General features: G+C 39.6%; 1 protein-coding gene across 1 annotated transcript; it reads left to right on the forward strand.

The window, feature by feature from the left end:
• Positions 1-5,228: 5,228 nt before the first annotated feature.
• On the forward strand, positions 5,229-8,226 carry LOC143412525 (histone-lysine N-methyltransferase set-1-like). Its single transcript, XM_076873569.1, has 5 exons — positions 5,229-5,404; positions 6,099-6,219; positions 6,303-6,465; positions 6,584-6,776; positions 8,098-8,226. Exons 1-5 carry the CDS (start codon positions 5,366-5,368, stop codon positions 8,224-8,226), a joined length of 645 nt encoding a protein of 214 aa, XP_076729684.1. The 5' UTR covers positions 5,229-5,365.
• The last annotated feature ends 4,721 nt before the right edge of the window (positions 8,227-12,947 follow it).

Below are 12,947 nucleotides of genomic sequence, written 5' to 3' on the forward strand. Positions count from 1 at the left end.
TATTATTCTTAGGACTTCCGTACTCTTTTCGCCGTAGAACTACTTCCACAATTTTCAGCCGATTTTCACCGTTCAAATTTTAAACTATTCAGCTATTTTTGCTCTTTCCGGCAATGACTTTTGCTATTTTTAACTATTATACTTTTTAAAATATTCCACTTTTTTCCTTTAATTTGTCCCATTGAAATGAATGGGAAACTTCAGCAATTCTGCTAAAATTTGCTTGTTTTTGAAACTTAACTACTTCCTCATACTTTCACCTAGAACAACCATTCAAATTTTAAAATGTTCACAAATTATTGGGCTATTCAGGTATGATTCAGCTTTTTCAAATCTTCTACTGTTTTACTTTTATGCCTCTTAAAGTTTTGAGTTGCAAAATTGTGATTTTTCACAAAATACATGCGTTGTTATGGTTGCTATGCTCTTGGCTTCCAGTGTGTCACTGAAGGTTTTGCAGTCTTCTCTTCATGTCCGAACAACTGTTTGCTACTTGCTCAATTTTCACTCAACTTCCACAAATTATACATCAAAACGTAGGTATTTTTGCTGGCTTTCAGGAAATGTCACTATCATTGTTGTGGGATTTATAGAATTTTGGCAAATCTCCTCAGACCAACACAATGTCAGAAAACTCTCCATATAAAGTGAATGGAGAGTTTGTTCAAAATCACCGCTGGATTTCTGTAATGAGAGGCATATTCGAATCGTCATATCTCCTTAATGAAGCAAAGTTAAGACATGAGGCTTGTCCCCGAATATCTTCAGACACTCCTGACGCTCACAATTCAAGAATTTCTTTCTTACCTATTACCGTTCTGAAATGAGTTGGACTTGTTTGAGGGTAGGAAATTTGTCCCTCGCTCAGATTTCTTCAGATTTCAAAGTCTGGAAATGAACCACTTTTTTCTCTCGTCATAACTTTTGGTGGATTTCCACAGAGACCTGAAAATTTCCATGACTGTTCACCAAAGCCTGCTGTCTCTTACGGTGAAAGAATAATATCGATATTCCAAATAGATTTAGAGTTACAAAGCGTTGTTTGAGGGCAAGTCAAGGCAGTTTTTGCTTCGCTCTACTCAGTTATGGTGCATTAGAAGTCAAATATCTTTAATAATTCATATGTTAATGATAAATTGTTAACACTGGAAGATTCCCCCATCTCTTCTGAACAAAACGGTGTAAGAATGACCGCTCTAGCCCCTACGGTTAGGAAATTATGGTCATTTGTTTGAGGGGAGTCCTCACTATGAGAAATAGGCTGCAATAATCCTGTGCCTCTCTGTGCTGCTGCGTGTGTAAAAAGATGCACCTGTTTTGGCGGGAAAACGTAAACAGCCACTCTGATTGGTGGATTTAAATTCGGCAGCTCTCTCCCTCTGTCTGTGTGTGTGTGTGTGTGTGTGTGTGTGTGTGTGTGTGTGTGTGTGTGTGTTTAGTGGGAGAGAGAGGACCCTGCCCTTATTTGGCAGCATGTCATTGTAGGATTTAAATTGAATATAGTTAGACTGGTTGACTGGATTAGAGCCTGTGTTTGTGTGTCCCTCTGTGCATTTGTGTTTCAATATGCCTCCATATTTGTAATTTTGTAAGTTATTACTATTCTGCTAAATCATAGTATTTCTGGTACTTTTCGGTACTTGTGCTAAATACAGTATTTCTGCTAAATCATACTATTTCTGCTTTTAATAAGATTTGTGCCTAATATAGTATTTCTGCTAAATTATAGTATTTATTATTTTTATAGGATTTGTGCCAAACATAGTATTTCTGCTAAATTATAGTATTTCTGCTTTTTATACTATTTGTGCCTAATATAGTATTTCTGCTTTTTATAGGATTTGTGCCTAATATAGTATTTCTGCTTTTTATAGGATTTGTACCTAATATAGTATTTCTGCTTTTTATAGGATTTGTGCTTAATATAGTATTTCTGCTAAATTATAGTATTTCTGCTTTTTATAGTATTTGTGCTAAAACATAGTATTTCTACTAAATGTAGTATTTATGCTTAATCATAGTATTTCTATATATTTCTGCCAGGTCCCCAGGCAGCCAATCCTCTGTGAGGACTGAGAAATTCAAATTTTCAAATCAGGGCCTGCACGGCTTCCCAGCCAATCATATATGTGTCCTGAGGCATTCAAATTTGCATATTGGGGCCTTCATGGCTTCTAAGCCAGCCAATCATATCTGAGGGCTGAGGAATTCAAATCCACAAATCAGGGCCTGCACAGCTTCCCAGCCAGCCAATCATGTATGTGGGCTCCAGGTATTCAAATTTGCATATTGGGGAATTCGTGGCTTCTAAGTCAACAAGTCATCCATGTCATATATCTCTAAAAATTCATATTTTAATGATAAATTGTCAACACTTGAAGATTCCCCCATCTCTTCTGAACAAAACGGTGTAAGAATGACCGCTCTAGCCGCTATGGTTAGGAAATTATGGTCATTTGTTTGAGGGGAATCCTCACTATGTGAAATAAACTGAAAGAAGCAGGTCTATGTCTCTGTGCTGCGTGTGTAAAAAGATGCACCTGTTTTGGCGGGAAAACGTAAACAGCCTCTCTGATTGGTGGATTCAAATTCAGCAGCTCCCAGGCTGACCTAGAAACTTAGTCCTCTCTCCCTGTGTGTGTGTGTGTGTGTGTGTGTGTGTGTGTGTGTGTGTGTGTGTGTGTGTGTGTGTGTGTGTGTGTGTGTGTGTTTAGTGGGAGAGAGAGGACCCTGCCCTTATTTGACAGCATGTCATTGTAGGATTTAAATTGAACATAGTTAGACTGGTTGACTGGATTAGAGCCTGTGTTTGTGTGTCCCTCTGTGCATTTGTGTTTCAATAAGTTATTACTATTCTGCTAAATCATAGTATTTCTGGTACTTTTCGGTACTTGTGCTAAATACAGTATTTCTGCTAAATCATACTATTTCTGCTTTTCATAGGATTTATGCCTAATATAGTATTTCTGCTAAATTATAGTATTTCTGCTTTTTATAGGATTTGTGCCTAACATAGTATTTCTGCTAAATTATAGTATTTCTGCTTTTTATACTATTTGTTCTAAATTATAGTATTTCTGCTTTTTATAGGATTTGTGCTTAATATAGTATTTCTGCTAAATTATAGTTTTTCTTCTTTTTATAATATTTGTGCTAAAACATAGTATTTCTACTAAATGTAGTATTTATGCTTAATAATAGTATTTCTATATATTTCTGCCAGGTCCCCAGGCAGCCAATCCTCTGTGAGGACTGAGAAATTCAAATTTTCAAATCAGGGCCTGCACAGTTTCCCAGCCAATCAAATAAGTGTCCTGAGGCATTCAAATTTGCATATTGGGGCCTTCGTGGCTTCTAAGCCAGCCAATCATATCTGAGGGCTGAGGAATTCAAATCCACAAATCAGGGCCTGCACGGCTTCCCAGGCAGCCAATCATATATGTGGCCTCAGGCATTCAAATTTGCATATTGGGGAATTCGTGGCTTCTAAGTCAACAAGTCATCCATGTCGTATATCTCTAAAAATTCACATTTTAATATTAAATTGTCAACACTGGAAGATTCCCCCATCTCTTCTGAACAAAACGGTGTAAGAATGACCGCTCTAGCCCCTACGGTTAGGAAATTATGGTCATTTGTTTGAGGGGAGTCGTCACTATGAGAAATAGGCTGCAATAATCCTGTGCCTCTCTCTGCTGCGTGTGTAAAAAGATGCACCTGTTTTGGCGGGAAAAAGTACACAGGCTCTCTGATTGGTGGATTCAAATTCAGCAGCTCCCAGGCTGACCTAGAAACTTACTTCTCTCTCCCTGTGCATTTTTTTGCTGATTTTTTCATTTAACAAGTATATTTGAGGGACCCTCAGCATGTTCAGCATTTTTTCAGCTGTCCATTTTGCTTTTCCAATTTTTCTGTTTAACTTATTACTATTGTGCTAAATCATACTGTTTCTGCTATTTCATAAGATTTGTGCTTAATATAGTATTTCTGCTTTTTATAGAATTTGTGCTTAATATAGTATTTCTGCTTTTTATAGAATTTGTGCTTAATATAGTATTTCTGCTTTTTATAGAATTTGTGCTTAATATAGTATTTCTGCTTTTTATAGAATTTGTGCTTAATATAGTATTTCTGCTTTTTATAGGATTTGTGCTTAATATAGTATTTCTGCTAAATTATAGTATTTCTGCTTTTTATAGTATTTGTGCTAAAACATAGTATTTCTACTAAATGTAGTATTTATGCTTAATCATAGTATTTCTATATATTTCTGCCTGGTCCCCAGGCAGCCAATCCTCTGTGAGGACTTAGACATTCAAATTTTCAAATCAGGGCCTGCACGGTTTCCCAGCCAATCATATATGTGTCCTGAGGCATTCAAATTTGCATATTGGGGCCTTCATGGCTTCTAAGACAGCCAATCATATCTGAGGGCTGAGGAATTCAAATCCACAAATCAGGGCCTGCACGGCTTCCCAGCCAGCCAATCATGTATGTGGGCTCCAGGTATTCAAATTTGCATATTGGGGAATTCGTGGCTTCTAAGTCAAAAAGTCATCCATGTCATATATCTCTAAAAATTCATATTTTAATGATAAATTGTCAACACTTGAAGATTCCCCCATCTCTTCTGAACAAAACGGCGTAAGAATGACCCTTCTAGCCCCTACGGTTAGGAAATTATGGTCATTTGTTTGAGGGGAGTCGTCACTATGAGAAATAGACTGCAAAAATGCTGTGTGTCTCTGTGCTGCGTGTGTAAACAGAAGCACCTGTTTTGGCGGGAAAGAGTGCACAGGCTCTCTGATTGGTGGATTCAAATTCAGCTGCTCCCAGGCTGACCTAGAAACTTACTTATCTCTCCCTGTGTGTGTGTGTGTGTGTGTGTGTGTGTGTGTGTGTGAGTGCGTCTATGTGGTATGGATTGACATTTGACCTGCGCTGTACCTGGGCTCCGGGGACATTTCGACTTTTTGCTGTGTATTCATGTGTCCCCCTAAAACATGACTTGTAAATGCATTTTTAAGTGTCTAAATAATATTTTTTTCTACTTCTTATGAGGTCATTATTTATCTTTTGACCTGTATTTGCTTAAACTGTAGTGTAAATTCATTTATTAAACTATAATTAAAAGATTTTCTGATTTTCTTAAAAGTCCACCTATACCCCTCACCTGATTTTTGTGTATTCCAGTGTATTGCACGGCGACGTTTCGAGTTAGAGTGGATGTGTGTAGGTACTGCAATTTAATACACATTTTCAATACACACGGCCGGAAGTCATTGTGATTGGTAGGCTATATATATAGGCGGTACCTACAGGAAACGGCGCCACAACTTTCGCGCGCGTGCCCTTTAACAAGTGTATGTCGACGGCAATACGAAGACGGATTAAAAACACAAAGGTAAGCCTTTTTTAATGTAAAATGCACCATGACTTTAATACTATATGAAATTATAGGTGCACAGGCCTATATTAAACTGGTTTAATTTATGCTTTATGGACTGTTAGTGAGTCTTTGAAGAAGTAAAACGGCCCCAGCGTTTGTCATTGAGTAAATAAAATAGGGCTGATGACTAACCGCGTCAACGCGATAAAGCGGGCTAACCCGTGTTAGGATTTACTCGGTGTTAAAGCATTATTGTGGCTTAAACGTGTTAATGCCGACATCGCGACTAACGCGATTAACAATTAAACCAGCGCAGTCTGAGTCAAAATCCCTGATGTCGCTGTTAGCTAATTTCGGGCAGTTTGTCCAATGTCTGTCCATTCTGCTGACAGCCCTAAAATAAAAGCAAGGGTATAAGTGTATTTAGTCGTGTATTTATTTATATGCCTGAAGAAAAAACTTCTTACAGTTTTGATGCCTAAGCTTTCTCAGTACTTGTATCACTCTCTGCAGTCGCCATTACAGAAATGTCACATGTCGCCATTTTGAGTACTAGGCCTTTAACATTTTAAAAGAAGGCATAAATTAGCACTATGAATAAGTCAGCTGTGTTTATGCTGTAAACTACACTACTGCTAGTTCTGCTACTACTGATGATGATGACAATGATGACGATAATCGTAATACTTTATATGCTTTGGTAATACAGCCAATCGTACAGGAGAACATGCGAAGGAGACGCATTCCTCCACGGGAGGATGCAGTCTGTCATGTTTCTGCTGGAAGGGACAAACTGGGACTTGATATCCACTACATAAATGCCTTCAAAGGTAAGTTGGTCTTTAGTTTGGATTAGATTTGGAGTTTGTCACTTTGTCTTTTGTCACTCACTTGGTATGCCTCTGCAATTCAGGTCGGGGCATTTTCACGACTGTTCCATTCCAAAAAGGAGACTTTCTTTTGGAATACAGAGGTAAACTCATAACAAAAGAAGAATGTGAGCGGAGACACAGAGTTTATCATGACAGCCTGAAGGTGTTCATGTTTGAATTCAAGTTTGATGGAAAACTCTGGTGGTGCGTATTATATCAGTGTAGTTTGATTAAGATTAAATGACACATTGCTTTTGATTTATGAAAAAAAAAGCTTCCTAACTAACTAGTTAAGCTAATACTTTTTTGCCTAACCCCACAGTGTGGATGCATCTCAAGAAGATGGGTCATTAGGCAGACTTGTCAACGACAACCACATCAGTCCAAGTGCTAAGATGAAAATATTAAATATCAATGGAAAGCCCCATCTATGCTTATTTGCAAGCAGAGACATAAGTCCAGGCGAAGAAATAGACTATAATTATGGTGACTCGGATTGGCTCTGGAGATGCAAGGTATTTCTACAATTGTACTTTTTGGAACTGATAAATTGCATACCCTAAGCCATTTTTACATTTGTACCTACTCAAATTGGCTTAACGTGACTTAGGGCATCTAGTTTTTCACTGAAATTGAGTATCACCTACTGTGCCTGGGGTCACTATAGCAATGCAGCCGAGCATCCAGTGATATAAATGCCACAGCAAGCATGGACGTCAAGGTGACAAAATGCCTGCTGCTCAGTCTATACTTTAGTGTTCAATTCAGGGATCACGCTGTTAATTTTGGTCGCTATTTCAAACATTTCAGAGTTTCAAAAATGATGGCTTGGATTTTCACGAAGGAGGCGCACTCATAACTTATCGAGTGACACCATTGACCAGCCACCTGGTGGCATTCAGTCTATGTCAAATTTTCTGATCACTTTGGATCACTTGGAACCTTGGTGCAGTAGTTACTGAAAAACTACATGGTACTATAACCTACTGGAAAAACAGGGGTAGGTACTAATGGAAAACAGGCAATTGTGATGGCTGCCACATCAAAGCCCTCTAAAAGCACTAAAAAAATATCAGCAGGTATGCAGAAATAAAAAATGGCTTTCGGTTTCTAAATTTTAACAGTGATTGATGTTTAATATGATTCTACACAGCAAAATCTCCAGTGTTAAATTAACACTGGAGAGTGTCTATAAGGGTCCACACCTCTGAGTGTTAAATACAACACTGTTGAGTGTTAAATTAACACTTTTGACAGTGTTATATGTTTAAAAGTAACCTAGTCAGTTTTGAAGATTAACAATGGCTAACACTGAGCAGTGCTGATTTTCTAACACTGGAAAATAACTCAAAATGTTAGAAATATTCCAGTGTTAGAAAATCAGCACTGCTCAGTGTTAGTCTTTGTTAATCTTCAAAACTGACTAGGTTACTTTTAAACATATAACACTGTCAAAAGTGTTAATTCAACACTCAACAGTGTTGTGTGGACCCATATAGACACTCTCTAGTGTTAATTTAACACTGGAGATTTTGCTGTGTAGCCTCTTTAGTTAGATTCATTTTAAATTTTGTCCCTTGAAGATAAATGGGCCCTAGTGACAGTTCGTTGCTGCTACAGGTGATTGTTTTACTCCTTTAGCAATGGCTTAAAAAATAAAGAAATCACACTGACTATTTGTCTCTTAATCATAGGGCCTTAAATTCTCTATACATGACAGTGAATATTTTAAAGACAATAGCTTGAAACTTATCTTTCTCATACAGTTTATTTAATGTTTCAAAAGCCTCTTCAAAAATGCACTGTATATTCATTTTCTATCTGTTACACACGAAGACGGAGACCAGCCAGATTCAGAAGACTGTGAGCTGCCTAAAGCCGCAACCAAACAGCTTTCCAAACAATGATCTGGACCTGAAACATCCAGAGCCTGAAAGGGTAAATATAATCCAGTGTACCACTTAATGAACTAATAATTTAATCTATCATCATTCTTTATGGATGCTGTGTGTGTGTGTTTGGCAGTCACCTGGGTGTGATGTGATTTACATGGACCGTGGCTTGTAGGTCCTTTTCATTGTTTCAAAGTGCAAGTCTGGATAACATCTGAGTGTGTGTGTGTGTGTGTGTGTGTTAACCACCCAAATGTGACTTAGGAGGACCACACTGTTATTGGGAGACTCCGTCAAAGTTTGCTTCATGGTGACATCACTCTGGTTTTAGGAGGGGTCTTCTCGTATTTCTTGACAGTTTGACCTACAGCATGCAGAGCTGACTGCATGTGCTTTGTTTCTATGTTGAAATTTTTTGAAACTCAGGCTTGAACATTAAGATAGATAGTACTATACAACTTCTTAACTTGTTTTAGGCACTTTTTACTGCTTTAGTGCATGGGCTCTCTCTGGCTGTGTACTCTGGCTTCTTCCCACAGTCCAAAGATGTAGCTTATGGGGTTAGGTTAACTGGTGATTCAAAACTGCCCTTTGGTGTGAATGCAAATGCTTGTCCTTCCATGTTAGACTGGTGATCTGTCCAGGTTGTACTGCCCTATGGTAGCTGGTATAGGCCCCAAAACTGCTACCCCACAATCCTGATAAGGATAAGTGGAAGAGGATGGATGATTGCAAAGGAATCAGTTGTTAACTATTGTAGCCAGTATTTTTTTCAGAAGAAAACATTTCTTGAGTGGAAAGCCCCCCCCCCCCCCCCCCACACACACACACACACACATGCAAATTAAAGACAGAAGCACAGGCCTGCCCAGTACAGTTGCAAGAAGAGCACTTGGTCTAATCTTTGTGCCATCTTTTCTTTGTTGCAGGATCTTGATGAAGAAATGCCTCAGCAAGGCTCAGAAGCCATGCATTCTTCTTCAGTGCAAGATTTTGAAGAGGTAACATTGACCTAGGACAGATTTTAATGAATGTTTCTCATGCACGATGTGTACCTTACGCTATTTGCCGATAGTGAAATGGTCTATTCATCCTCTTGAGTGATGCATTTTTAGTAACTGTCAGATTACTGTTCTTTTGTCTTCATTCTCTATCTGTTACACACGAAGACTGAGACCAGCCAGATTCAGAAGACTGTGAGCTGCCTAAAGCCGCAACCAAACAGCTTTCCAAACAATGATCTGGACCTGAAACATCCAGAGCCTGAAAGGGTAAATATAATCCAGTGTACCACTTAATGAACTAATAATTTAATCTATCATCATTCTTTATGGATGCTGTGTGTGTGTGTGTTTGGCAGTCACCTGGGTGTGATGTGATTTACATGGACCGTGGCTTGTAGGTCCTTTTCATTGTTTCAAAGTGCAAGTCTGGATAACATCTGAGTGTGTGTGTGTGTGTGTGTTAACCACCCAAATGTGACTTAGGAGGACCACACTGTTATTGGGGGACTCCGTCAAAGTTTGCTTCATGGTGACATCACTCTGGTTTTAGGAGGGGTCTTCTCGTATGTCTTGACAGTTTGACCTACAGCATGCAGAGCTGACTGCATGTGCTTTGTTTCTATGTTGAAATTTTTTGAAACTCAGGCTTGAACATTAAGATAGATAGTACTATACAACTTCTTAACTTGTTTTAGGCACTTTTTACTGCTTTAGTGCATGGGCTCTCTCTGGCTGTGTACTCTGGCTTCTTCCCACAGTCCAAAGATGTAGCTTATGGGGTTAGGTTAACTGGTGATTCAAAACTGCCCTTTGGTGTGAATGCAAATGCTTGTCCTTCCATGTTAGACTGGTGATCTGTCCAGGTTGTACTGCCCTATGGTAGCTGGTATAGGCCCCAAAACTGCTACCCCACAATCCTGATAAGGATAAGTGGAAGAGGATGGATGATTGCAAAGGAATCAGTTGTTAATTATTGTAGCCAGTATTTTTTTCAGAAGAAAACATTTCTTGAGTGGAAAGCCCCCCCCCCCCCCCCCCCCCCCCCCCCCCCCCACACACACACACACACATGCAAATTAAAGACAGAAGCACAGGCCTGCCCAGTACAGTTGCAAGAGCACTTGGTCTAATCTTTGTGCCATCTTTTCTTTGTTGCAGGATCTTGATGAAGAAATGCCTCAGCAAGGCTCAGAAGCCATGCATTCTTCTTCAGTGCAAGATTTTGAAGAGGTAACATTGACCTAGGACAGATTTTAATGAATGTTTCTCATGCACGATGTGTACCTTACGCTATTTGCCGATAGTGAAATGGTCTATTCATCCTCTTGAGTGATGCATTTTTAGTAACTGTCAGATTACTGTTCTTTTGTCTTCATTCTCTATCTGTTACACACGAAGACTGAGACCAGCCAGATTCAGAAGACTGTGAGCTGCCTAAAGCCGCAACCAAACAGCTTTCCAAACAATGATCTGGACCTGAAACATCCAGAGCCTGAAAGGGTAAATATAATCCAGTGTACCACTTAATGAACTAATAATTTAATCTATCATCATTCTTTATGGATGCTGTGTGTGTGTGTGTTTGGCAGTCACCTGGGTGTGATGTGATTTACATGGACCGTGGCTTGTAGGTCCTTTTCATTGTTTCAAAGTGCAAGTCTGGATAACATCTGAGTGTGTGTGTGTGTGTGTGTTAACCACCCAAATGTGACTTAGGAGGACCACACTGTTATTGGGGGACTCCGTCAAAGTTTGCTTCATGGTGACATCACTCTGGTTTTAGGAGGGGTCTTCTCGTATGTCTTGACAGTTTGACCTACAGCATGCAGAGCTGACTGCATGTGCTTTGTTTCTATGTTGAAATTTTTTGAAACTCAGGCTTGAACATTAAGATAGATAGTACTATACAACTTCTTAACTTGTTTTAGGCACTTTTTACTGCTTTAGTGCATGGGCTCTCTCTGGCTGTGTACTCTGGCTTCTTCCCACAGTCCAAAGATGTAGCTTATGGGGTTAGGTTAACTGGTGATTCAAAACTGCCCTTTGGTGTGAATGCAAATGCTTGTCCTTCCATGTTAGACTGGTGATCTGTCCAGGTTGTACTGCCCTATGGTAGCTGGTATAGGCCCCAAAACTGCTACCCCACAATCCTGATAAGGATAAGTGGAAGAGGATGGATGATTGCAAAGGAATCAGTTGTTAATTATTGTAGCCAGTATTTTTTTCAGAAGAAAACATTTCTTGAGTGGAAAGCCCCCCCCCCCCCCCCCCACACACACACACACACATGCAAATTAAAGACAGAAGCACAGGACTGCCCAGTACAGTTGCAAGAAGAGCACTTGGTCTAATCTTTGTGCCATCTTTTCTTTGTTGCAGGATCTTGATGAAGAAATGCCTCAGCAAGGCTCAGAAGCCATGCATTCTTCTTCAGTGCAAGATTTTGAAGAGGTAACATTGACCTAGGACAGATTTTAATGAATGTTTCTCATGCACGATGTGTACCTTACGCTATTTGCCGATAGTGAAATGGTCTATTCATCCTCTTGAGTGATGCATTTTTAGTAACTGTCAGATTACTGTTCTTTTGTCTTCATTCTCTATCTGTTACACACGAAGACTGAGACCAGCCAGATTCAGAAGACTGTGAGCTGCCTAAAGCCGCAACCAAACAGCTTTCCAAACAATGATCTGGACCTGAAACATCCAGAGCCTGAAAGGGTAAATATAATCCAGTGTACCACTTAATGAACTAATAATTTAATCTATCATCATTCTTTATGGATGCTGTGTGTGTGTTTGTGTTTGGCAGTCACCTGGGTGTGATGTGATTTACATGGACTGTGGCTTGTAGGTCCTTTTCATTGTTTCAAAGTGCAAGTCTGGATAACATCTGAGTGTGTGTGTGTGTGTTAACCACCCAAATGTGACTTAGGAGGACCACACTGTTATTGGGAGACTCCGTCAAAGTTTGCTTCATGGTGACATCACTCTGGTTTTAGGAGGGGTCTTCTCGTATTTCTTGACAGTTTGACCTACAGCATGCAGAACTGACTACATGTGCTTTGTTTCTATGTGGTTTGAAACTCAGGCTTGAACATTAAGATAGATAGTACTATACAACTTAACTTGTTTTAGGCACTTTTTACTGCTGGTAGTGCATGGGCTCTCTCGCTGTGTACTCTGGCTTCTTCCCACAGTCCAAAGATGTAGCTTATGGGGTTAGGTTAACTGGTGATTCAAAACTGCCCTTTGGTGTGAATGCAAATGCTTGTCCTTCCATGTTAGACTGGTGATCTGTCCAGGTTGTACTGCCCTATGGTAGCTGGTATAGGCCCCAAAACTGCTACCCCACAATCCTGATAAGGATAAGTGGAAGAGGATGGATGATTGCAAAGGAATCAGTTGTTAACTATTGTAGCCAGTATTTTTTTCAGAAGAAAACATTTCTTGAGTGGAAAGCCCCCCCCCCCCCCCCCCCCCACACACACACACACACACATGCAAATTAAAGACAGAAGCACAGGCCTGCCCAGTACAGTTGCAAGAAGAGCACTTGGTCTAATCTTTGTGCCATCTTTTCTTTGTTGCAGGATCTTGATGAAGAAATGCCTCAGCAAGGCTCAGAAGCCATGCATTCTTCTTCAGTGCAAGATTTTGAAGAGGTAACATTGACCTAGGACAGATTTTAATGAATGTTTCTCATGCACGATGTGTACCTTACGCTATTTGCCGATAGTGAAATGGTCTATTCATCCTCTTGAGTGATGCATTTTTAGTAACTGTCAGA

The sequence above is a fragment of the Maylandia zebra genome, linkage group LG14 (assembly GCF_041146795.1).
Source record: "Maylandia zebra isolate NMK-2024a linkage group LG14, Mzebra_GT3a, whole genome shotgun sequence".
NCBI lineage: Eukaryota > Metazoa > Chordata > Actinopteri > Cichliformes > Cichlidae > Maylandia > Maylandia zebra.